Source organism: Acinonyx jubatus, chromosome C2, assembly GCF_027475565.1.
Source record: "Acinonyx jubatus isolate Ajub_Pintada_27869175 chromosome C2, VMU_Ajub_asm_v1.0, whole genome shotgun sequence".
In the NCBI taxonomy this organism is placed as follows: domain Eukaryota; kingdom Metazoa; phylum Chordata; class Mammalia; order Carnivora; family Felidae; genus Acinonyx; species Acinonyx jubatus.
Window position 1 is genome coordinate 85,763,631 of NC_069384.1, and position 27,237 is coordinate 85,790,867.

Here is a 27,237-nt window from a genome sequence, read left to right on the forward strand (position 1 = left end):
ATAAGGATGAAAAAATGATGTTCAGAATCAAAGAACAAAGGCTATGTTAGATTGCAGGAAAGAATTTAATGGAGAAAGGAGAGAACAGTTACGTGCTGCCTTGTTAAATGCATCCATTTCCCAATCATGTCCTCAGCTTGCTGTTTCCTGGTATATTTTCATTATACTTTTAGGTAAGTGAAGAAAATCACGAGTGAAGGAAATTGTGGGGTTTTTAAATGCTAAAAATTACAACGGCAAAAGTTAACACAAGATAGAAGCTTTATGCAGGAGTATAGTCTACAGTGTCTGGAGTCACAGTTCACAATGTCAAAACCCAGCTGTGCCACTTAGCAGCTCTTGTCCTTGGGAAAGTTGCTTAACTAAGTCTGTTTCCTCATCTATAATGGTAACATCTCATAGGTTACTTGGGAAGATTAAATGAAGCAATCTACGTAAGAGCTTAATACCATGTAAGCTCTAACAGATGTTACCATTACTGTTAGGTATCAGGTTAGGAAAACAGTATACCTGATGCTTCTCTGTTCAAATGCATTAACTTTCTTTATATCACACCAAAGCAATCATTTTCTAAATTCAACTATCACTTTGAGTAATCAAGCAAATAAAATTATACTTGGTACATTTAAGCAGGAAATTAATAAGTTCAGATTTTACCTGATCAAATTTATCCTTCTTATCTATGAAACTAGAGCTCATTCCTCCAAAACTGGAGAGGAGCTTTGTGTCTCTCATTTCAGGAAAATCCATGAGAATTGGATGCACTGAGAAGTTCCCATTGTTCTAAAAAAAAAAAAAAAAACCTGCAAAGGATAGAGTTCTCAGATCTTGATTCTAGTACCTTATGCACTTTCCAACTCCCACTAATGCTAAAATTAAGTCACTTAGGAAGGGCCCACCAGAGACAGCAACATAATACTTGATTCAAAAGGCACTTTCACTTTGATTTTTCCAACATATGAAAGAGATATATGAAATATTGGAGAAAAAATTCAAAAGAAGATGTAATTTCTTACGATTGCAATACTACAATATTGCCTTCTGTATACGTTTTCTAGACTTTCATGACAAGATACCACAAATTGGGTGGATTGAACAACAGAAATTTATTGTTTTGTAATTCTGGGAACTAGAAGACCAAAATTAAGGTATCAGCAGGGCCACTCTCTCTCTAAATGTCCTCAGGAAGAAACTGTCCTGGGAAGGACAGAAAGGAAAAAACTTTCCTTTGCTGGTAGTTCAATGGCTTGTGACAGCATAACTGTAATCTTCACATGACATTCTTCCTGTGTGCATGTCTTCCTGTGTTTGTGTCTGTCTCTGTATCCAAATTTCCCTTTTTCATAAGAACACCAGCCATATTGGATTCAGCACCTCTTCTACTACAATATGACTCATCTTAACTAATTATATTTCCAACAACCCTATTTCCAAATAAAGTCACATTCCAAGACACTAGGGGTTAAGACTTCAACATATGAGTTTTTTTACGGGGACAGTTCAATCCACGGCACCCTCCAAAGTAGGGGTTCAAGAATAATGGTATTTTGAGATTGTGAGGTTTTCTTCTCTTGTCCTCATCACTCAGTGCATCTGGGTCACACAGATTTTTATCCTGAAGGAATACTCTTATTTGATAGTGTGTTTTTTTAATCTTAAAAGTATATCTCAAGGAGGAAACTCCGTATTTTTTTAATGCCTAAGAAATATACTTTTTTCTTAAATGTTATAGAACCTACTATTGATACCTCAATATGGAACATTATACATCTCTAAACAGGAAAAATTTTAGCATACAAGCACTTTGGAAAGAATTCCAACCTGGTCCAATAATTTTATAGCTAAGGTTTCTGGGGAAAATATATAGTTACTATTTTCTGTCTAAATTTTTAATAAAAAAATAATTTGAAATAGAATATTGTTATTTTATAGAATCTATGAAAGTACATTGACAAATCAGGACAGTCTTTGAACATCGTCTGTTACACCCCAGGTATTATGTATATCTTTATGCTTAAGGAATGGATATTAAACAATCTTGGAGTAAAATATGGAAGAAAACCTGCTTCTAGTTTATACCAAGTCCGTCAAGAAGACTAAGAGAGTCACTTATACCTGGCATTTTCTTCCAATAAAAAATAAAGTGTGCCACCACCTTGACATTTACTTAAATATTTAAAGAACATAGTTCTTATATAAATTAGCATAAAATAAACAATATAGGAAATATTTATCTCTTCCAAATGTCACTCAAATGATAGGATTTTTTCCTCTACTGATCTTAAAAGAACATGTCAGTCTTCTGTCTCATAGAAGTTCTAAGTTATAATCTTTTTCTAAAGCATTGAATTATCTTTTTTACTTTCTGCTTGTTTCTACTTGTTCTGCTTGTTTAGGATTAACTTCTTGTCATCCAATAATGATAATATCAAGCTGATCAAATAAAGATGTTTTTAATTTTGTTGTCATTAATACCCCAAATTATCTTTAATTCATCTGTAATCTAGATGGTATCTAATTCCTTGACCCTCTCAAACTGTATCCCTACATGGTAGGTAAGGTAAGATCATTACTAATATCCTTGATTTTAAAATGACAAATAAATACATATTGTCACAGATGCAAATATCAAATGTTCAGAAAGTAACTAGACAATGGATATTTTAAGATCATGATTACATTATAGAACAACTATTTACTCTAAAATTTGCAAAAATAACTTGTTGGTCTATAATCTCCCAAAAAACCTAACATATGTCAAAGTTCAGGAAAGATTCTTTTCTAAAGACCAAGAAAAACAGGGGGTCCTTGGTTTGCATTTATCAATGTGCATAATCTAAAAAAATTTTATCCCCAAACTTGAGCCATTAGTTGGATACTATAGAAGAAACATTTTTCATGATTTAAAAAAAATAATTTCAACTCCTTATATGGGACCTGTGTACCTGTATAAGTGACCCATATGTATAAGGGAAGAGCCACCCTTAAAGTTCACACTCATGTCACAGCCACCCAATTGAATATTTTAATTGCAAAGTTAGTGTAATATTTACAAAATACATTTCTCTGAAGTCCAAGTAGCTGTGAACCCAATGGCATGCCTCTTGAGAGAACTTAGAAATGTAGGAAGTAGCTCTAATTACATATTCAGATAAAATAAGCAAAAATTTGTTGAATTATTTAAGTCCATTTTATCTATTTGATGTCACTGGCAAAATTATTCCTAAAGGACTTTGTAGCCACTATACTAAAGAATACCATGTTTCTAGAATAACTGCGTAGCTTACAAAACAGAACAGAGATCTCATCAGCTCCTTGTGGCACATTCTGTGGCTACACCAATCAGGGTTGTTTCATGATCTGCTCTCTCTAACCACTCCATGTAGATTTATTCCTTAAGAGAAATACACTAGAAATCTGAGCCTCATTATACTGTAGTGGTGTAAATAGCATTGTGCTTACCATCAAAGTATCAAATCAGAGCTTCATAATAGGTGCTATTTCATTCTAACTGTTTTAAGCAGCCTCACCTCCCACAGCCCAAGTGATCTAGCATTCATAAACATCTTCAGTGCCCTGTAGGAGCCTTGCAGTTCAATACGTTGTGATCTTCAATTAGGTATCCTTGAGATAAATGGAAACAAGTGCTTACATAGCATCTTACATCTTACATCTTCAGGAAATTCTATCCAATGAAACTAGGTGATTTAAAAAAGAAGAAGTAGGGGTGCCTGGGTGGCTCAGTCGGTTAAGCATCCAACTTCGGCTCAGGTCACGATCTCACAGTTAGTGGGTTCAAGCCTCGCATTGGGCTCTGTGCTGACAGCTCGGAGCCTGGACCTTGCTTCTGATTCTGTGTCTCCCTCTCTCTTTGCCCCTCCCCTGCTCATGCTGTCTGTCTCTGTCTCTCAAAAATAAATAAGTGTAAAAAAAAATTTTTTTAAAAAGAAGCAGTTTTTGAGATTACCAACTATTTAAATTCTGCCTCAGACTACCCAAACTGCCAGATTGGGAATAACCAAAAAAATAATCAAAGCCGCACCAATATTTCTTCCAGGTTCAGATAAAGTGTAGTGAGGAGTGGTAACAAACACATGCTTGGGAGTGACAGGGCCTGTGTTTGCATCCTGGCATGGACACTGATCTACAAGCTGTATTAGTTTCCTATTGCTGCTGTAACAAATTACCACAAATTCAGTTGCTTAAAAACAACACCAGTTTATTGTCCTATAATCCTGTCAGTCAGCAGTCCTAAAATCAAGGTTTCGGCAGAGCCACATTCCTTCTGGAGGCTCTAAAGGAGAATTTGTCTCCCTGCCTTTTCCAGCTTCTGGAAGTACCTGGAATCCCTTGGCTTGTGGCCACTTCCTCCATCTCCAAAGCCAGCAACGTAGCATTTTTAAGTCTATTAGTTTCTCTCTCTCTCTCTCTTTCTCTCTCTCTCTCACATAAACATATACACACATTTTCACATCCACTGTAAGAGGTGGTTATCTTCATTTAGACACACATTCTGGAACTCAAACTTTAATGTGTCTAAGAGAATCTTTAAAATCCGGTTACAAAAATCAGCAGAACAATACCCCCTTCCATGCCAAGGTATGCCTCCTTCGAAGCCCAGATGGAACAGTGAGACCCTTATTTCAAAACTATTAACTAAAGTGCATGTGCATGCAACACACTCACACACACGTACACACACACACACTTGCTAAAATGCACTTGTCTTCCTCCAGAAAGCAAAAGGCTGCATCCATCCTTGTATGCTTTTGAAATTGTAGTCCCCAGGAACTCTCTCAGCTTCAAAGCTTACCATTCAACCTCCAAGCCACCCCCTTCATCAAGTGGGTAACAAATAAGGCCTTTTGTGTGTGCCAAGCATTTGTTTCATGTTTGCTGGGAAAAGAACAAAGGAACACAGAGCTCAGAACCAACACAGGAAGTGCTCAGGCCAGTTTGGAGAGGGAAAGAATGTTACTGAGCAAAGTTTGAATTTGCGGTTCACTCTTTTAGTAATTCATTTGTTCTGAATGGTGAGAAGCAGACATAGAATTAAATTAATACTCCATCAGTTATTATTCCATAATAAATATACTTCCTATATACAAGTAGACAAGTCCTATATAATTTACTGCTAAAAGAAGTGTAGGAGCAAGTGACTAATTCCTAATTGTTTGTACAATTAGTAAAAAGACATATATGGCATTCCCGAGACTGTTACCCACTTCCTTCCTTCTGTTATAAGGAAATTTTAGTAGGTCTAGAATCTCTGCCAACATAATAGTGGCCTGGAAATTTCTGTTTAAACATTCAAAGAATATGAAATGTGTTACATCCTAGTCTATGTTGGCCGCTTGCCATGTTTAAATTTGAGACACCAAGCCAGGCGGCTTACCTCTAAAAGCCACTTCTTTCTCCTCACGTTGAGGTTCTTGCTAGCCACATAACACTCCTCATATTTCAGAGCATCTTAGTATTGGAAGGGGGTTCCCATCTCCTCCGGAAGACTCAGAGGAGATAAACTGATGCTCTCAGGCCATTTTATGATAAATTTACTTCATAGCATCCTCTGTAACCAATATCTTTGTCTCATTCTCTGTTTTATTCCCAGTGATGTTCCCCCTTTCTGTCAGCATATGGATCTGCTTCTTGCCCAAAATAGAAAAACAACAGGGAGAATAGGAGGAGATTAACAAAAAGAAAAGCATCACAAATTGGCCACCAAAGAACGGAAATAACATTTGTTGAGTACCTATTGTATGCCTAGCACTTCACATATTCAATATACAAATTAGATGAGTTAATCTTCACATCTTATCTAAAAGATAGACTTATTAATTCTGCATTTTTCAGAGGAGGAAACTGAAGCTCAGAGAAGTCAAGAAACTTACTCCAAGTCACACAGCTAAGCAGTGGTAGAGTCAGGTCTTCCCACTTCACCATTAACATCCCATCACTGTGATTTGTAATTGAAATCAGAAACTGAGAATTTCTCAATTCTGTATTGAGAATACAGCTTGACAAACTATCCTAAGGACGCTATAGGGGTGGTTAGCTCATGAGGACAGTGGTACTAAAGAAACCCAGGTTGTGAGTTCAACTGAGGTCTGACCCACGTTGAGTACAAGTGGGGAGCAGATGGAGGAATGTTGCGATATCCACAAAAATCCATTCCCTACCAGGAGGACCTGCTGGGAGATCAAAGAAAAGGAGTGGTTCAGTCATAGTTGTAGACAGTGCCAGAAAGAGCTAACACAAGGATTTCTCTGTCACTTTGATGACTTTCCTAAACTAGCTGGGGGTAAAGTGATTCCAGGCCAGAAGTCAGCCTCTTCCGGTACTTGAGCTGGTAGAGAGGCAGGACTGGAGGGACCTTCCCTAATTGTAATTTTCCATTTCTCGCAATGAGCTACTCAAACCCTGGTTACTTGCACTGTAAGAGAGAGGAGGATGAAGAGTCACAAAGCTTGCCTTTTTAATTCTCATTTGCCTAGTTTGCATCTGAACAAATGATTATTTCTGTCTTCATTAGAGTATTTAATACAATGTAATCAACCTGCTGGGAAGTTAAAGTGTAGCCCTTCTATGCCTTGTTATGTTGAAATTTAAATTTGCATATTAAACAACAAAGGCATAACATGTGTACCTATTCATCAACTATGGATTATAAGATACTTCTCTAGTGTGAGCCCAAACAGCAAGCCGTTCTCTGATTGAACTGCTTAATTAAATAAAAAGTGATTAATAACATTCCTTTATATCCTATATGCCTTAGTAGTTTGAAGTTTAAACACAAAGACATTTAAAAAGTTTTCCAAATCTTCCTCATAACTGTTTTGCAAACTTTCATCCCTGGTAAAGCTGGTCTAAGTCCTATTTTGTGGGTTTGTACTGTGCCAAGTAAAGGAGAACACACTGCAAACTTTCCAGTCTAAACACAGACCATCTTTACAAATCAACGGTCATCTAACTTAATTTCATACTTCTGACCACAATATTCTTCTGCACCCAACTGAATCCTATTTTTAAAAATAATTTCAGAGCAGTGAGTGGGCTTATCTTAACCTCTTCCATCTTTGATAGTATTGACCACAGGCTTAGACCTCCTTGACCTGAGTGAACCTGTCTCTCAAACCCAAACAAAAGCCAAGAAGTTGGAGGCCTCATCGAAAACCTCATCCCTCAAGAAAAAGGCTGATGGATCTGAACTCATCAGTGCGGATGCTGAGCAGAGAGGCCAGCCTCTCCGAGGCCCAGAGACTTCATCCTTAGATTTAGGTAAGGTAATAGCATGTGTCGCCTGCTGCTTGCCCCTGCCTTAATACAAGGAAATTCCACAAATGACATTAAAACCATGGGAAAGGAGTAGAAAAGATTAATTCCATGTAGGAAATGGGCAGCACACACTTTTGTTCTTGGATTAAATAGCAGTTGGGGCATTCAATTTTGCATAACTGATGTGGATTCATTCATTTATTTATTCAACCCACATGTGTCGAATTCTTGATAGATGGCAGGTGCCATATGAGGCATTGGAGTTACAAGTAAGAATAACACATGAATCTTGCTCTCTAGGAGAATTTAGTCTAGATTGGGAGGTAGCCAGTTGAGAGAGAGAGAAAACAACTTTAACACAAGGTCCAGGAACAGCCAGCCAGAACATGTAACATGCATGGGGATGTATCTGATACAATAATAACAGCTACCATTTATTGATGGCTTATAATGTCCAGGACTATGCTTGCATGATTTACATGTATTAGCCCATTAATTCATCATAACTCTGTAATAAGTGAGGAACCAGGTTTTCAAATTTAAATAATCTGCCCAAGATCTCAATATAAGAAAGAGCTAGAATTTGAGCCTAGTTCTGATTAACGTCAAAGCCCATCCTGTTTTCTACTGTACATCTTCCTGAAAAAGGAAAGCTTAACTCATCTCATGCAACCAGTCAAATTAAGGTCTGCTTTATCAGGAGAAAGCAAAACGACAAGTATTTCAGAACATGTCCCCTCTCCCCTGCCATGTCCCTCTCTGAGGCCTTTGTCTTTGGAGAAAAACTTTATAAGTATCTCCAGTACTTCCTCACTATCCATATGTTCTAGGTTTAGTCAGTTGTACAAATGAATAAATGAAATTTACACACTTATTTAAGGATATATTAAGTTCATAACAATATAACACAACAAACTTAAAAATGAGACTTTTATGTCTCTGCTTTTAAGAAGATGTTCTGTGGGGCACCTGGGTGGCACAGTCGGTTGAGCGTCCGACTTCACAATCTTGCGGTCCGTGAGTTCGAGCCCCGCGTCAAGCTCTGGGCTGATGGCTCAGAGCCTGGAGCCTGCTTCCGATTCTGTGTCTCCTTCTCTCTCTGCCCCTCCCCCCTTCATGCTCTGTCTCTCTCTGTCTCAAAAATAAATAAACGTTAAAAAAAATTTTTTAAAAAGAAGATGTTCTGTGAAGAAGTCATAAAAATACTTAACTATGGAGGACATTGACTACCTCCTACCTTTCTATAAATTAAACCTATCTTTCTATAAATTAAAAAACTGGACCCCAAGGCTGTTTAAGTGATTTATTTACAGTCACACACTTATTAATGAAAATGAACCCAGCCAAGTTCTTTAACTGTAAGAATTAAACCACAGGGAAAAAAATTGTTCTAGCATTCTCTTGACTTTCTCCATTGCATCTTTACTTTCTCTTCCCATTATTAATTCACTCCTTTGATGAACTTAATCAGTTTATACAAAACCTGTGAAAAGTGTTCCACTTTCTTCTCACCTCCTTTTAACAGTGAGTCTCGGGGCGCCTGGGTGGCTCAGTCGGTTGGGCGTCCGACTTCGGTTCAGGTTATGATCTCATGGTTCGTGAGTTCGAGCCCCGCGTCAGGCTCTGTGCTGACAGCTCAGAGCCTGGAGCCTGTTTCAGATTCTGTGTCTCCCTCTCTCTCTGACCCTCCCCCGTTCATGCTCTGTCTCTCTCTGTCTCAAAAATAAATAAAAAACTTTAAAAAAAAAAGTGAGGCTCATCTCTTTAAACAGATTTTTTTTCATTTTTTTTTCATTTCTTTCTTTTTTTTTTTAATTTACATCCAAGTTAGCATATAGTGCAACAATGATTTCAGGAGTAGATTCCTTAATGCCCCTTACCCATTCAGCCCATCCCCCCTCCCACAACCTCTTCACCAACCCTCTGTTTGATCTCTATATTTAAGAGTCTCTTATGTTTTGTCCCCTTCCCTGTTTTTATATTATTTTTGCTTACCTTCCCTTAAATTCATCTGTTTTGTATCTTAAAGTCCTCATATGAGTGAAGTCATATATTTGTCTTTCTCTGACTGACTAATTTCGCTTAGCATAATACCCTCCAGTTCCATCCATGTAGTTGCAAATGGCAAGATTTCATTCTTTTTGATTGCTGAGTAATACTCCACTGTATATATATACCACATCTTCCCGGATATTTGGGCTCTTTCCATATTTTGGCTATTGTTGATAGTGCTACTATAAACATGGGGGTGCATGTGCCCCTTCGAAACAGCACACCTATATCCCTTGGATAAATACCTAGTAGTGCAATTGCTGGGTGGTAGGGTAGTTCTATTTTTAATTTTTTGAGGAACCTCCATACTGTTTTCCAGAGTGGCTGCACCAGTTTGCATTTCCACCAGAGTGCAAAAGAGATCCTCTTTCTCTGCATCCTCATCAACATCTGTTTTTCCTGAATTGTTAATGTTAGCCATTCTGACAGGTGTGAAGTGGTATCTCATTGTGGTTTCCATTTGTATTTTCCTGATGATGAGTCATGTTGAGCATTTTTTCATGTGTCTGTCAGCCGTCTGGATGTCTTTGGAGAAGTGTCTATTCATGTCTTTTGCCCATTTCTTCACTGGATTCTTTGTTTTTTGGGTGTTGAGTTTGATAAGTTCTTTATAGATTTTGGATATTACCCTTTGGTCTGATATGTCGTTTGCAAATATCTTCTCCCATTTCATCAGTTGCCTTTTAGTTTTGCTGATTGTTTCCTTCACTGTGCAGAAGCTTTTTATTTTGTTGAGGTCCCAATAGTTCACTTTTGCTTTTGTTTCCCTTGCTTCTGGAGACATGTTGAGTAAGAAGTTGCTATGGCCATGGTCAAAGAAGTTTTTGCCTGCTTTCTCCTCTAGGATTTTGATGGCTTCCTGTCTTACATTTAGGTCTTTCATTCATTTTGAGTTTATTTTTGCATATGGTGTAAGAAAGTGGTCCAGGTTCATTTTTCTGCATGTCGCTGTCAAGTTTTCCCAGTACCATTTGCTGAAGAGATTGTCTTTATTCCATTGGATATTCTTTCCTGCTTTGTCAAAGATTAGTTAGCCATACGTTTGTGGGTCCATTTCTGGGTTCTGTATTCTGTTGATTGATCTGAGTGTGTTTTTGTGCCAGTACCATTCTGTCTTGATGATTACAGGTTTGTAATACATCTTGAAGTTCGGGATTGTGTTGCCTCCAGCTTTGGTTTTCTTTTTTAAGATTGCTTTGGCTATTTGGGGTCTTTTCTGGTTCCATACAAATTTTAGGATTGTTTGTTCTAGCTCTGTGAAGAATGCTGGTGTTATTTTGATAGGGATGGCATAAACAGAATTTCTTTTTATAAACATGCCAGAAGTGTCTCAAAGTCACCTCCTTAGCTAGAGGCAGGTAGGATAGTACTCCATATGTTCATTCCATGGGGGTTCCATGGACTCATACACAGAATTCAGAATGCACACAGCTCTTGAAACAAATTCAGGTAAAAGAACTTGATTGTTTAACTATAAGTAAAGCAATGTTTCTTAATGGGTCTCATTTCTATTTAGCTGCACATGTTTTAATTAATTTTCATGCAACCTTAAAACACTGGTCTTAGGTTTAGGAGCATCAGTTGAGTGAAGTTCACTTGTATAAAACTTCTTAATCTTGATCTCTCTTCTGTCTGTATCTCATATTCCACTGTCCTTTTACCCCTTTGCCATCTCCTTCATAGACATTCAAACACAACTGGAAAAATGGGATGATGTTAAGTTTCATGGAGATCGAAATAGCAAGGGGCATCCAATGGCAGAAAGAAAATCATGCTCTTCTAGAACTGGATCAAAGGAACTCTTATGGTAAGATATTGTAATATCAGAAAATAGCTATTGATGTGTCAACTGTATGGGTATTTCTCCTATGTACTGAAATAGCCAATGAGTTAAATCAATCCAAATACTTGGTGCCATGTATAACCCCCTATGTTTCAATGTTAGTTATCATAGCTTCTAAAACTAAGTATTAAATCTGAATTGTCAAAAATTCAACCAATAATGACTTTGGTAGATTCATAACCAGTATTCAATATTTCTTTAATATTTGTTGATAATTTTCTGAATGTGTAACTGAGCCGATCAATAAAAATAGGTTTATGTATGTACGCACATATGTGTGCATATTCAATATATTACATGAATGGCAGTTAAATTAAATGTTTCTGGTTACACAGGTAACCTTTTCTGACTATCTTAATCATCATTGTCAGATAATACACTAATTAAGAACAATCTGTGGATGCTCATGAGAAAAATTGGCCACCTGAATTTTACCATGTTTTTAAGTCTTCCTGAAGGGCAACATGTTTCAGTCTCCTGTTGCCCCTTGCACATCTCCACTTATGGTGACATTTCAAATTCTGTGTAAAGATCAAATCACACCTGGGTCACTGTGAGACACTCCCCTCCCAAAATACTTTTAATAAAGCAGAACTGTTTGTAAGAAAAATGGGATTGCGTTTATTTACTTTTTGCACATAATTGAACTGAATTCTAAATCAATCAGATTTAGATTATGCCTAGCACACTGCAGCCACTTAAACTTCAAGCGTGGTTGTGTAAAATTATATAAAAGCTCTCTTTTTCATCAAAACTCTGATGAGAGCTTTGTTATCATGACTCTCAATGATCCAAATTAACTCAGTTTCTTGACTGTCTTCCTAGTTGAATTTGTTTCTTGATGTAATCTCCTTTTTTCATCCCCTCTAGGTCCTCAGAACACAGATCTCAACCAGAACTAAGTGGTGGGAAAAGCGCCCTGAACTCTGAGTCGGCTTCAGAATTGGAATTAGTGCCTCCAACACAGGTCACAAAGCTGATTCTTTAATCCACCCACCTTTTCTAATAGATAATTTATATCATAAATATTTTATTTAAATTTTCCCCCAAAAAAGTTTGAAGTATTTTTTTCTGTATTTCATATGCTTTCTCAGTAATCTGGCTCAAAGCTTGAGACAACTAATGATATATGTGTCTATTTGGCTGGAACATGTCTCAACGAATTCACTATATATTTAGCACTTTTTCTTTGTTCTACCATTTACTTTTCCATCGTTTTGCAATATAAAATCTCTTCTACTCCAGTATTAGCAAAATTTATATAACAAAACACAAAAAAGAGGAACTTACCTATTGACTCTTCATTCACATGTATGCCCTGTGGACCAAGGTACTTACATATCGGGATCCTGACTGTCACATTAAAGTAAATTTCATGTTGAAGAATTAATAATTACAGTATTAGCAGTAATTATAATAGTAAGAGCTACCATTTGTGAATGCCCACTAAGTATTAGGAACTTTACTATGTGCTTTTAATATGTTACATCCAATACTCAAATAATCCTATGAATTGTTATTAGCTTCATTTTAAGGATCCTTTAAAGAGTCTTGGTAAAGTCAAAATCCTTTTTCTGAGACACCCAACTAGTCACTGATGGAAGTATGGTATGAACCGGATCTATCTGTCCACTACTTGACCCTCAACTCCAGTGTAACTGGCTTGTCTCTAACTAGTTCTCTCCTTTGGGTAAAACTACAAAGAAGGCCAAAGTCAGCCTCAATCTTTTCATTGGCACAAACACTCTCTAAGGATGCAGCCTTGATCTAAAACCACAAAGATCTCTTAAGAAATGTGTCCACATTCATGCATTCTGCAATCTAGTTGAAAGTAAGTGAGATGGAGTAAGCAAGAGAAATTTTCTTGAATTTACTAGATCAGACTAAGAGATACTGTGAGGTGAAGTAAAGGGATAATTATGATAATAGCAAATATTATTGATTGTTATGATAAAGTCTTCTAATAATACATGTTAGCTCATTTGATCCTGACAAATGGCTATATGAGGTAAGTTTATTTATTACCCCTATTTCGTAGATGGGAAACTAAGACACAGTGAGATTAGGAAAATTGTCCATGCACCCAGAACTGGTAAGCGGCCTAGAGCAGGAGGACACGGATAAGAAATGTTGAGGCAATGGAAGGCCACTGGAATCAACCACTAAGAGAACCGACTCCTGTCCCCATTTCTAACATTCACTGGAGAGGAGTGGGCATTACTGCTTCCAGGACTCTGCTGGAAAACAAGTCAGCTCACTTCCAGAACAAATAAACCTAGAAAGCTTAATGAATTGTAAATATAGCATAAAAATGTATTTTCATTGTCTGTATTCATTCTAAATGTATTTTTTAATTGATAACATTTATTAGAGAAACATTCTTATTAAGTGCATTAGAGATTTACATTCAGCTAAAGTAATTGGTACTGTTTCATAACCTGAAATCCTTGGAAAAATTTAATGTAGCAATGGAACATTTGTTTCTGTAGAGCAGGAAATTTGGCACAGGTGGGCTGTGTTCTACCCAACGCTGGAGGGGCAGAGGATCAACTGGGGCCCTCAGTTGCCGTGGAGACCCACAATGCATTTATCTGGTTATTCCAATGACTGCTCCTCTCCTGCTGGTTGTCTGATTTCATCCCACCACAGCATCCTTCCTCTTGCTCACTGGTGTGCCTTAAAGCAAACACAATGTGCTTTGGAAAATTTGTGTGGGATTCCCGATATTGTCCTCCAAAACATAATTTAAAATGCACCATGACAGTTCTGTCTAGATAAATTGTCATGAATCCTTTACAGGCTCACCAATTATATGTAAAGAATTTATCCCTTAATTTGCTTTTTTTTGTGTTTGTGACGTTTATCCATTTTTGAGAGACAGAGCACAAGCAGGGGTGGGGCAGAGAGAGAGAGGGAGACACAGAATCTAAAGCAGGCTGCAGGCTCTGAGCTGTCAGCACAGAGCCCAAAACAGGGCTCGAACTCACAGTGAGATCATGACCTGAGCCGAAGCTGGATGCTCAAACGACTGAGCCACCCGGGCACCCCCCCCTTAATTTGCTTTTTTAAAAACACTGCATGCTTTTCAAGATTTTTCTAAACTAGGAAAATCATAATCTCCTAGTTTTAAGTCTACCATATGGTTAAATAAGGACAATTTCATGAATTGGGGAATTTAATCATCTGAAATACTAAATCACTCAAATAAAGCAGCAAGAGCATAGGCTGATTAACCTAATTGTAATAAAAGACAGGAAGGTGTTTTAACTGTTAGAAACATACTGCCCTTAAATATATGATCTTTCTAGGTAGATAAGATGATGAAGGTGATATAAAAATTCAACTTAAAACTGGCTTGCAGACTATTCAAATAAACGATTGCAGCTTACCAAAACTTATTTCTGCTCCACTATCACACAGATAGCTCATGGGAAAATCAAGGAAATGTTTTCTTCTCTCTCAAACCAACATAAATTAGATTCAACAGGCAACAGGTGAGGAGCTATTTGCAAGCTTTATTTAAAAATCATATTTCAGGGGCGCTTGAGTGGCTTAGTCAGTTATGTGCCAACTTTGGCTCAGGTCATGATCTTGCAGTTGATAAGTTTGAGCCCCACGTCAGGCTCTGCGCTGACAGCTGGGAGCCTGGAGCCCGCTTCAGATTCTGTGTCTCCCTCTCTCTCTGCCCCTTCCCTTCTTGCACTCTCTTTCTCTCTCTCTCAAAAATAAATAAACATTAAAAAAAATTTTAATCATATTTCAAAAATTATATTTCAGAATCACAAAGAAAATGGAGAATTCTTATATCAGTTCCTTTTCTTTTCAAAATGGAGAACAGGAAAAGCATAGTCTGTTCTCTTTCAAATAGTGTTTTGAATACACTAATCAGTGGCAGGAGATTATGATAAATGATATAATCTCTATGTATTTAAGAATAAAGTTTCCGGGCATCAGGGTGGCTCAGTCAGTTAAGCGTCAGATTTGGCTCAGGTCATGATCTCGTGGTTTGTGGGTTTGAGCCCATGTCAGGTTCTGTGCTGATAGTTCAGAGCCTGGAGCCTGCTTTGGATTCTGTGTCTCCCTCTCTCTCTGCCCCTCCCCTGCTTATTCTCTCTCTCTCTCTCTCTCTCTCTCTCTCTCTCTCTCTTTCTCTCAAAGGTAAATAAACATTAAAAATTAAAAAAAATAATAAAACAATAAAGTTTCTTGACACGCAACCGTGTAATTAGTATTCCCTGAAGTTAATTGTTTAAAGAAATCTGAAAAATTAGAAAACGCTTGAAATGTTGAGGCAAAACACAGGTAATGATGTAAAATTAGCTTTTTCTATAAGTGGGTTGAGATAGAGGTGGGGCAAAAGAAAATGAACCCAGCTTTTGCTGGAAAGTGACAGTTAAGCATTTCTTTGCCAAGTCTGGACACTGGAAGGATAGCTCCAAGACGGGTTCTTGCCAATTGAAGTTGGACTTAATGAGAAGCTGCAGGAACCAGGCTCTCCAGTACTTAGTCATAGTTATGCTGCTCTCTGATTTTGCTGACCTCCACATAGAAAATGCTTCCTTCCATATAATCATAATTCCATCAAGTTGGCAGTATCCCAAACCAGAACAATTGCAACTTTTTTTAATTTTTTTTTTGACATTTATTTATCTTTGAGAGACAGAGACAGAGACAGAGCGTGAGAGGGGTAGGGGCAGAGAGAGAGGGAGACACAGAGTCTGAAGCAGGCTCCAGGCTCTGAGCTGTCAGCACAGAGCCCTACGTGGGGCTTGAACTCACAAGCTGTGAGATCATGACCTGAGCTGAAGTGAGACGCTCAACCCACTGAGCCACCCAGGCACCCCTGAACAATTGTAACTTTAAGATACAAGTGCAGATATGTTTTCTAAATTCTTAAAGGAGCAATACAAACAGAAATGCATTCTTAATAGCTGTCCTATTACACACCTCATGTGTATAAATGAAATATTTCAAACATATTATTTGAAATTCTAGCAATAATCTTGGAAATTAATATCCCCATTTCTCACATGAGAAATTCACCTTAAAGAGAAGTAGCAAAGGGAAGAAGAGCCAGTCTTCAAATCACCCATCAGCTTCTAAAGCCCTGTTCCTACCCACAAGCCACCTCATATCAACTACACCAAGCTTATTCACCCGAGAGAACTCACAAACCATCTATTTCCCTTCTCATTGCAGTCCCTGATTATTACTTACATTTCTAGGATTAAGATGAGTTAAGGGATTTTAAAGAATATCACTTTCTTCCAGAAGCTTTGTAAGATAAATTAGGATTGCCATCGGATCTGAGGCCATGCACAATTTTGTGCCTCCCTCCCAAATTCATTCTGAACCTCTACTCTCTGCAATACTAATAGTTTGCATTTAAGCCCATTTCAGTTCAGCAAATGTGATTGAATGTCAACCCTCCAAAAGCTACAAGTAAGGCAGTGAAAAAATTAGAAAAAGGAGTTCAGTTATAAGAAGTATCAAGACCTTATGTCTATTAGAAACAATTAGATGGTAGGCTATGTAGTTTTGCTTGTTGGAAGACAGTGCAGGATCCACACCAACATCCCTTTTTCCCTCTTGACAGCACACCAATGAGGTGTGAGTGAGCTACCAATGAGGAAGGAAGCAAAGATAGAAGAAAGGAGCAAAGAAAAGGCAGAAGGGCAAGAACAGCAGGAAGGCAAGAAGGAAGGAAAGAAATATGGAAGATCACTTTCAGCATAGTAGGAAATCTGCACATAGTAGGGACTCAACAAATACTTGCTGAAGTGGAAAAATAAGAGAATACTAACAGAGGAGAAACAACTCTTGTCAAATTTAACAATTCGAAAGTAGTGGCTAATTATTGTTTAACTAAAGAGCAGATCAAAATAAAAATAACGTAGCAAAATTTTATTCTTTTATCATTTTGGAAGCTAGTTTCAAAAATAATTTTTAGTTACTCATGATAATAGACTATCCCTCTCTTTTCAAAATCAGCACTGATTTGCTTCAATGTTCTACAACATAGAATTTCATAATGGTACGGAGATGGGAACCATATGTGCCCGCCTTGCACAAAGCTCTAGAAATTTGCTCTGACACATAAGGTACGACTTTTTTGTGTGTACCTTCAACAATAAATATCTGTTGACTGATCAAGAAAAAAACTGTGACCATCTCAATGAGGCAAGAGTTTATCTGTTCTGTGTAAGGAACCAATTAGTCTCAGGGCACCTGTGTGGCTCAGTCAGTTAAGCGTCCAACTCTTAATTTTAACTCAGGTTATGATCGCACAGTTTGTGAGTTTGAGCCCCATGTTGGGCTCTGTACTGATACTGTGGAGCCTACTTGGGATTCTCTGTCTCCATCTCTCTCTGCCCCTCCCCTACTCACATGTGTGTGTGTGTGTGTGCACATGCTCCCTCTCTCTCAAAATAAATCAATTAATTAAAAAGAATCTAACTAGTCTCTATTAACCACTAAAGTGCTCTAGATACAGATAATTTTTAAATGAATTTCTAAAGTCACACCTGACAAGCACTAACCAGAAATGTGATAACAAAAGCCAAGTTTTATAGCACTTACTATGTACTGAGCATTTTGTGTGTGCATTTACATGAGTTATTGTACTCAATTCTTGTATGGACTCTGTAAGTGAATATACATTTTGCAGGTGAGAATACTGAGGATTATAGAGATTAAGTAATTTGTCCAAGGTCACCAGTTACTATTAAATCCAACCAGGATTTGGCCCCAGGCAGTCTGACTCCAAAGATTATGCTTTTAAATACTGTGTTATGCTGTTACCCAAAGTCTGCTAGTTGTTATAAGATATTTTTCCTTTCTACAGTTAAGCAGCTCCCATTCCCCATCAATCTCTTTTGAAAAGATACTGAGATTTTTAAAACTGTGTTTTGCTAGGAAATCTCTAGCAGTAATGTAAAGGCAATTGTATAAGGAGTTACAAAAGACTGACATAGAGGTTAGCCAACGGTTATTATGCTAGGACAACCACAGCTACAAATACAGTAATTTTCAAATCATAATTTTGAATAAAGAGAATAAAACAATATTCTTAAAGAGTTATTTAATTCTTCTTATCCTTCACCCAGTGCTTATCATTCAGAACAAACAGCAGCTGGGAGAAAAAAAAAATCCTTTTTCTTTAGAGAGTGTAATACCTTAAAATCCAATTAGCTTAAACCAATTAAAATACTATTTTTAAAGCCAAGGCACTTCCAGGAGGTTGTTGTAACTGTGGAGCATTTTTCAAAATCATGCGATGATGCAAAGTAATGCCGACATCAGAGTATATTTGTAAACTCCGGAGTTCCACTTGCCTACACGGAATGTCAGCATCTGATCAGAAGTTCTCATCGTGGGGCCCTACATCAGCAGTATCAGCATCACCTGGGAACTTGTTAGAAATGCAGATTCTGGCCCCCACTCCCACACCTACACGTACTGAAGCAGAAACCCTGGTTGTGGGGCCCAGCAATCTGTGTCTGGACAAGACTTCCAAATGATTCTGATGCCCACTCAAGCTTGAGAACTACTAATATAGCCACTGTGATACCAAAACAGCCACAACTCAAATTTATGGCTATCATTGTTTTGCTGACCATTCCTCTAGTCAAGTACTAAACAATATCTGCAGCTTACCAGCATTGCTTATCTGTTTTCCCAGACGACAGTTTTTTGCCTGTAAAGAAATTAGATTAAAAAAAAAGTCTTGGTTGAAAGAAAGGCTGATCTTTAGGTGTTAGAATCTGTATTTCACTGTCAATCCTAAACTAGCATGTCTGGGGGCTGAAAAGTTTCAGAACCTTTTTAGTTGCATATTACTCTTGGCTTGAAAACTGCCTTTGTTTGCAGTGTTTTTCTATATTTTGTAACATTTAGCTTAGCTTCCTTGGACAAAATAAATGGCTTTAAAATGTGAGGTAGACAATAACTTGTCTTAGTAATGACTTAAGGCCTTTCTAACTAGGTGGAAAATAGCACTTACGTAAATAGTAACTGTACTACTGAAATAAAATTTCATTTGCACAGTAGGATTCTGTTTACACTTGCTGTTTTAAGCGGCAAAGAGAATATGAACTGTAAGTCTAGAATCCTGAGAGAGAGATTTTGCCTCTTCTTCCTGATATATGGTGCCCTTTGCGTCCTGTGATTCATAATCCACTTGGGTCGTGAAACATTGATGAAGGGAAGCCAGTGACAGTAATGGAGTTCTGTTAGGTCAGGCTTCACAGGCAAGACAGATCATATTTCACTGGTAAAAAGTGCCTCTAATAAAAGGAGATGCCTTGGGACAAAAATATTAGTGCTTTCTCTTTCTTCTCATTCCATTCATGGGTCATTTATGACATTATTATATAAATACACAGCTTATTTCTCACCATGTGTCCACATTTTTAAAATTTATTTATTTATTTCATTAATGAGGGAACCAGCAGGAAGACAAAAGAGTTAGTTCCAAAGTAAAGGAACAGAGATGGTTGGGAAAGAAATGCCAGAAAAAGATTTCCAAGTTTGATATAAGATTGGTTAACTTTCTACAAGACAATAAGATCATAGCATCTTTGGTGTTAACTTTGCTACCAGGCTATACCATCCTAACGACTTACCAGTTTTAAAAATTTGCAAACCATCTGCACCTTTATATTTGTAAAGTGACCGAAATGTATTGTGACCCAAGAGTGTCAGATAAGGGTGGTAGCGGGATGAACAGCTGTCCCCAAAAGATCTGTGTCTACATCCTAATCTCTGGAACCTGTGACAGTCAATCCCACTTATGTTTTTGGAGCTCTCTGCCCCCAGCCCCGCCTCAATTATCTGGGTTGAGAGAAAGTAGTAGCTTTCACAAGGCCCAGAGAACAAGAGAAGGTGCTTGTTCATGGTGGTCATTGAGCCTGGCCCACCTGAGAATGAGGCACTGATGCCCATGCAGACTTGGATGTGTCCTCATCGCCCTCCCTCTTCTGACCACACACACTATTCCAGAGGCCTTACCTCTGTGTTGCTAAGAGGCCTAGCTCTTTACTAGGTGTTCCGCTAAGGCACCCTGCAGTCATTCCCCTTCCCCAGAATCAGGGCACAGGGCCTTGCTAACACAGACCTCTGCCACTCCAGGCACAGAACCAAAAAATAAGTCCCCTCTCAATTTCCTACAAGTTCCCCTTAGCCTCTTGGATTTACCAAGAAACCTTGACTGAGAACACATAGTGTTCTGGGAGTAGGGAAGAGAAATACCTTTAAGTAATTCATTCACATATTCTCCAACAGCATATCTTCAACAAGTATTTACTGACTGCTTATGGAGCAGCTACTGTTTGTAGGAGATACCAGGGACACAGCAGTGAATGTATCGAGGAGAAAACATGAATTAAGGTTCCAATAAATTAACCTTCCTTGTTCATTAGTGCGAAACACAGTCTAAGACTGTTATTTATGCATAACAATTTACTTGTGCATAACAATTACATCATTATTGTTTTCAGCCCACTATATTCTTGAGGACTTCTTGGTTGATTCCCTCAACCGTGCATGAACCTCTGAGAGAGTTTTCTGTATTTTGCATCTTTCCAAAATGGCCACTTGAGCACAGCCTCCTGTGAGAGGCAGTATAGTGCAGTAGTTATGAACATGGCTCAGAGCATCAGCCCTACCACTTACTAGCTGTGTGATGTTGGGCAAGTTAATTCACTTTCTGTGCTTCAATTTCATGGAGTTGGTGATAATACCTACTTCACAGGTTATTGAAAAGACAAAGTGAGTTATAGTATCTAAAGGACTTGAGGCAGCATCTGGCATGTAGTGAGCTCTGGTATTACAACTGTGTGATAATAAGGGGGTAGGGGTCCTCTTGAGAACCAGCAATGATGGAGAAAAAAATGAAAAGCAGCTGAGCTATATAGATGGTAAGTGCTCAGTGAAGGGCAACGTTTTGCTGTGGAACAATGGTTTTCATACATGACTGCTTTTCAAAATCACCATAAGAGCTTTTAAACATTTAGTGCCCAGACCCTACCCCAAGAAATTCTTTAACTGGTCTAGGGTGGGGCCCAGGCCTGTTCAAGTAACCCCCATAGAAGCCAAGGTTGAGCATCTCTAAAGAAGAGTAATCAAACACCTGGGTAAAAGGCAATAAAAGGGTGTAGAGAGCTTCATTCCACAAGCATCCCTCTTCCTGTTCCCCAAGGTCTAGCTGCTTTATCAGGACAGTCCCTCATCCTGCAGTCTGTAGGCAGCTTTAGGGTATACATCACTTGTCAGGCCCTAGGCTGGGTACAGGGGAGAACAAAAGTTCGCAGACAAAATCCTACCCTCATGGATCACACAGTGTAGCAGAAAGATAGACAAGAAAATAAGCAATTACATGGAGAAAAAAATCACACCCTGAGTTCTCGTGGGGAAAGGTCTGAACAAACCACAGTATATACTTTACTAGGAAATCCCTGGGAAAGAATAGAGTGGATCTATAAATACTAAATATGGACACTCTCCAAGATATATTGTTGAATGAAGAAAAGTAAGCTACAGAATAGCATACCCTTGATGTCGCCAAAATTTTTGTAACACGTTACTGTCTAGGGTACATAAATATATATGCAACCAACAAGAAGTTCTAGAGGTACACCTCTTATTTTCCATGATTCTGAAAACATTAATTTTTTTCAAAAAGAATGTATTTAGTTTCTGTTCAATTAAAAATTAGCAACATTTAGGGGCGCCTGGGTGGCTCAGTCGGTTGGGCGTCCGACTTCGGCTCAGGTCACGATCTCATGGTCCGTGAGTTCGAGCCCCGCGTTGGGCTCTGGGCTGATGGCTCAGAGCCTGGAGCCTGCTTCTGATTCTGTGTCTCCCTCTCTCTCTGCCCCTCCCCCGTTCATGCTCTGTCTCTCTCTGTCCCAAAAATAAATAAACGTTAAAAAAAAATTTTTTTTTAAATTAGCAACATTTTAAAAATTCCAGCAGATCTTTGTGGGGCTGGAGGCTGGTCTTCTGAATATTTGCATTTAGCTAAGTGAAGATGTCTTTCACAATGTCTGTTAATTTTGACAAACTTGTTGACATTAACAAACATGATCTTATCTAAGTGACTAGCACTTAACAGAGCAATGTCCTGAGGATATTGGTCATGAGGCAGATGTGTGCCAATAGAGGGAAGGCAAAGGAAAGAGAATTCACCATGAGGATCTGCTGTGTATGTAAGGAAAAAGGTCTAGCAGCACCTTCCATCTCTACAGCTTAGTTTTACCCGAAGCTAGTCCTAACTAACTGGAAGCCTGAATATCAGTTTTTAGGTCTAGGCTTCTAATGGAGATTCTCCATCTTAGCTGCATATTAGAATCCTATTGGAAGGCTACTAAGATATCAATGCCTAGAACCATGACCAATGAAAGTAAGATCTTTGGGAGGCTGGGCCTGGGCTTTGGTTTTAACATGACCAGGGCTAAGACCCACTCTTAGAAGAATCATGCATGCAGGCTCATACACATTTTGGTACCATCCCAGTTTGGGTAACATCATGCTTGCAAAGTACTCCAAAAATAGCATCCTTTGCAGATGCTTCTTAAACTGTAGGGAAATATGAGAAAAGGAAAAATATTTGTACTTTTGTATTCAGTAATTCTAGTAGTATCACACCATGCATTTGGTTTATTTCAGGCTCGATTGACCAAAGAACAGCGCTGGGGAAGTGCATTACTTTCCAGAAACCACTCCTTGGAAGAAGAATTTGAAAGGGCAAAAGCAGCAGTGGAGGTAACTTTCTTTTTAAATTATTTTTTCTGTTTCGTGTTGCTGGGAGTGGAATTCAAAAACTCAGACTTCAGCAGGATACATATGAAATGAGTCTTATTTTAATGACACGAAGTAACCATGATAATGATTATTAGAATAAGATCTGTTACCAGAGAACTTCTGACTTGGATGACTAATAAATGCTAATTCCTGTGCCAATTCTGTGATAGCTTAACAATCTGTCTGAGGTCCTGGGTCAGAAAGATCTCTGAGCCTCATCTGTGTTCCATGATGAACCTATGCAATGAATTTGCTATGCCTCTGTGAGGCCAAGTTTCATGCTTGATATTTCTGTCTCTCCAGCATCCAGCACAATGTCTGAAAGGCAGAGAAATTCATGTTCCTCCTGAAATATACATTTTTCTAACCGAGTGAGGCAAAAAGCAAGGCTTAGGTATTCTATGAGATATTCTAGCCAGTGGATATCCCATCTTGACTCGAGTCATAAATTTTTACTATTAAGATTGTCCAAAACAATGGCAATGTTGATAAATCAAATGAAATGCTTCATTTGAATATTTATTTCTTTTTTAAAATAGTTCTAATGTTTATTTATTTTTGAGGCAGAGAGCAAGCAGAGGAGGGGCAGAGAGAGAGGAAGACACAGAATCTGAAGCAGGGTCTAGGCTCTGAGCTGTCAGCACAGAGCCTGACGCGGGGCTTAGACTCAGAACGTGACAGCATGACCTGAGCTGAAGTTGGATGCTTAACCAACTGAACCACCCAGGCACCCCCCTTTTTTTTAGCCTCCTAATAAGAAAAGCATAAACAGAAAGAGGAAGAAAAGGGGAAAGAAGGAAGAGAAGCCCCCAAAGAAGCAACCTTTGCTGTCTTTTTATCAATTTCCTCCCTGGTTGGAATCACAAAGAGTACATTACAAACACCATCTATGATACTAATCAAAGCTTTGCTAGATTGCTATGTAAGAGTAGAGCTTTTCACCAAACCCAAGTATGAATATTTTAGGATCTCTATTTCCATCAATGATTTGAAATCTTGAAAGTTTAAAGTATTCCTGTGATATGGTTCATTTATGTGGCTATCTTACCACTAGGATTTGGATGAAATTATTATACTATGAGCAGTCTTTCAGTAACTCCATACTTGAAGTGCAATTAAATCATATTTGCAGTTTCATATTGAAAGGTTTTATAGTCTAGGAAATAATTCTAGCCATAATTTAATATCATCATTCATCAATCCAATAAGAACAACTTTATCTCATCACAATACAATTCACCAAATTTCTTCTTTTAATTTTATCCCTTTTTAGTTTAAAAAAAGTTAATGCATTAGTGTTCTTGAATGTGATCAATTGATATATTTGACTTAGACCAGCTGAGTGCAATCAAATTGTTCAACTCATGGAGCCTGTAACTCAATTTATCTTAAATGTAGATTTTTCCAGACTTAAGAGCTAATTTAAATTCATCTTTTGAATTCCTACTATGTGTAGCACACTGAATTATCACCAAAAAGATGATTTAGAACCATAGAATCTTGGGTCAGTAAAGACATTAGAATTTATCTGGTCCCATTTACAATGAGAAACACAATGGGTTCAACTCAAAAGACCTAATTACAAAATAACATATCAATAAGGAAAAAATTATTCATTTATCCATCAGTGTGTATGTGTACATATGTTCATAAAATCATTTCACCTTAGTTTTGGGGAGGCCTTAGTAGTTATCTATCCCAACCAGGCACATAGAACAAAATTCGTTTCTTTTCAAACACACTTAACAAATTATTTATTCAAACATACCCTGTTTCTATTTGAATACTTCAAATTAGGGGCAACTTCTTTTCTAGAAAATCTGTTTCTCTTTTGGACAGTACTAACCATTAAAAAGCTCTTCCATGTATTATGCTGAAATTGGCCTACCAGCAACTTCCATTTCTCTTTTGTCTTGGCTTTGCTCTCTGGAACAAGGCAGAATTAGTTTAATCCCTTCTCTACATGATGTCCGCCTGACCCCACAAAGCCTTCTCTTGGCTTCTCCTTGTCTCTCCTGGGAATTGAGAAACTGATGTGTTATTCCAACTTATCACTAATAGCTAAATGACAACATACATTTCATCAACCAATATGGGCTTCAGTTTCCACACTTTTATGGTCCTTTCCAGTTTAGAATCCTTGGGGGCTATAAGTCACTTCAAGTAGTTATTCATTCACCAAACACTGACTGTCTGCATGTGCTAACTTCTGAACTAGGTATTAGAGATAAAGAAATGAGCCAACCCAGCCTAGCTGTCTAACAGCATGGACCAGAGGACCAACTTGGACAAATCACTTGCTCCGTCAACTTTAGTTTCCTCATCTGTGAGATGAGGGGCTTGGATTTCTAATATACTAAAATCCTATGAGTTTATGGCTTCAAGGGAAATGAATTTGTAAGTAAAGAATCCCCAGCAAATCAGAAAATTGTAAGCAGATTGGCTCATCTGGAAGCCTGGAACTGAGAAGCTTTCTTAGGGAATGAGGGAAGATGTTGCTGACCAGAAGGTATGAACAGGTGTGGAGAAAAAAGGCAGGGGATAGAGGGGAGTATTTCACTAAGCTGATGGTAAATCAGACCTACAAAACTTCACATGTATGTGGACTATTTACTTCCTAACATTATTCTTATCCAAGGGTATAATCTAGTTCATGGAGAGGATATGATGAAAGGCATCAAAGTATACATGACCCAGCCTTTGATCCAGCCACTCAGAATTTATCCTAGAGAAATAAGCGTGAAATTTTACAATAATTTTTTAAATAGTGAAAATTTGGAATCAGCTTAAGTGTCCCAGAATAGAGAATTAGCTAAATTATATCTCTATAGTAAAATGCTGTGTAACCATTAAAAACTACATTATGGAAAATATTTAAGATCATGTAAAAATGTCCAGTGATGATTGGAATAATAATGTATTTTACTGACAGTTTTACAATATGATCCCAACTTTGTAAAATGAAAATGGCATAATGCCTAACATGTTAAAGTGCATACGGTGTGCCAGTCAGGAGAATTATATGGATGATCTCATTAATCCTCATAGTAGTCTTATGAAGAAGGTAACATTACTATTCCCATTTTGCAGATGAGAAAACTGAGGTTTAAAGAGATTTCAGACATTTCTATAGCATTTTATAAGCAATTACGATCAACTGAAAAATGAGTAACACTCATTTATCAAGTTTCTAAGCATGGTTTTCACCCAGACTCCAGGGCCCATATTCTGAATTACTGCAATTTATAAGCATAAAGAGAACCTGTTAACAGCAGTTATATTGGCAGGCTGGGTTTGGAGTGATCTTACTTCTTCCATTAGCTTATCTGTATTTTCCAAAGTTCCATCATAAACATGTATTATGTTGGTAATCAAGGGAAAACTGGTAAGTTGTAGACACTGTAGTGGGGCATGAGATTCTTAAAAGAACGAAAAGTGCCTCGTTCTTCATTGCAAAACAAATAAAGAAAGGTGCTGTGGATTGGCTTTATTAGAGACGGTTCTCACACTAGTAAGACATAGGAAAATCATGCCTGGAGGAAGCTGAATTTTTCCAAAGTCTCTATCTTATATTTTTATATCATCTGTTTCCAATATTCCTTCTATTTCATGTTTTATTCCATCTTTAAACCCTATTTTTCTGTCGCCATCCTAGCTCTTGACCTGATACTGGTGCCCTTTCCAGCTCCTTCTGCTCCTCGGTCCCCTGATGAGCCTCAGGGGCTTCCCTCTGTTCCTCTCACACGACAACCTCATTGCCCTGCTCTGTCTTCTGTGGGGACCCGCTCCCCCCAGATCTTCATGTGGCAGTTTTCTTCTTGTCACCCAGATTTTAGCTTGAGTGCTAATGCCTCAGAAAAGCTGAACCTGACCACCCAGTTGCTATCACAGAGCCTAGAGTTTTGTTTTTCATCCTTATATTTATCACTGGGTCTTTTCTTGTTTGTTTCTGTCAGTTTGTTGTCTGTCTTTTTACTTTAAAATGTAACCTCCGTGAGAAAGGGGAACTTGTCTCTTATTTACCACTCTACCCTGATGTCTAGAACAATATCTGGTACCTAGTAGGTATTCAGTAAATACTTGTTGAATTAATGGATGGCTGGCTGATTGTTAATCACCTAATGTGGTCAGCACTTCCTTCTCTCTGTTGTTGCATGTAAAGTACCATATCACCTCCTAATATAATTTAGCATTTACATTTTCATTGCTGATTGGAGACAAACAATTCTGTCTATGGCATATAGATTTCGGCCAAGGCTATGCTG

The 27,237-nt window shown here is 38.0% G+C and overlaps 1 protein-coding gene across 11 annotated transcripts in view; it reads left to right on the plus strand.

Annotated features, from left to right (window-relative positions):
• The window catches only part of PEX5L (peroxisomal biogenesis factor 5 like), a 227,097-nt gene that overhangs the window by 136,128 nt on the left and 63,732 nt on the right, over positions 1-27,237 (plus strand). For all 11 annotated transcript variants that reach the window (XM_027061376.2, XM_053221185.1, XM_027061370.2 and 8 more), the window contains 4 exons: positions 7,084-7,278; positions 11,011-11,134; positions 12,041-12,137; positions 22,838-22,933. In XM_027061376.2, the coding sequence (XP_026917177.1) occupies positions 7,084-7,278; positions 11,011-11,134; positions 12,041-12,137; positions 22,838-22,933 (512 nt within the window). The remainder of the gene's footprint in view (positions 1-7,083; positions 7,279-11,010; positions 11,135-12,040; positions 12,138-22,837; positions 22,934-27,237) is intronic.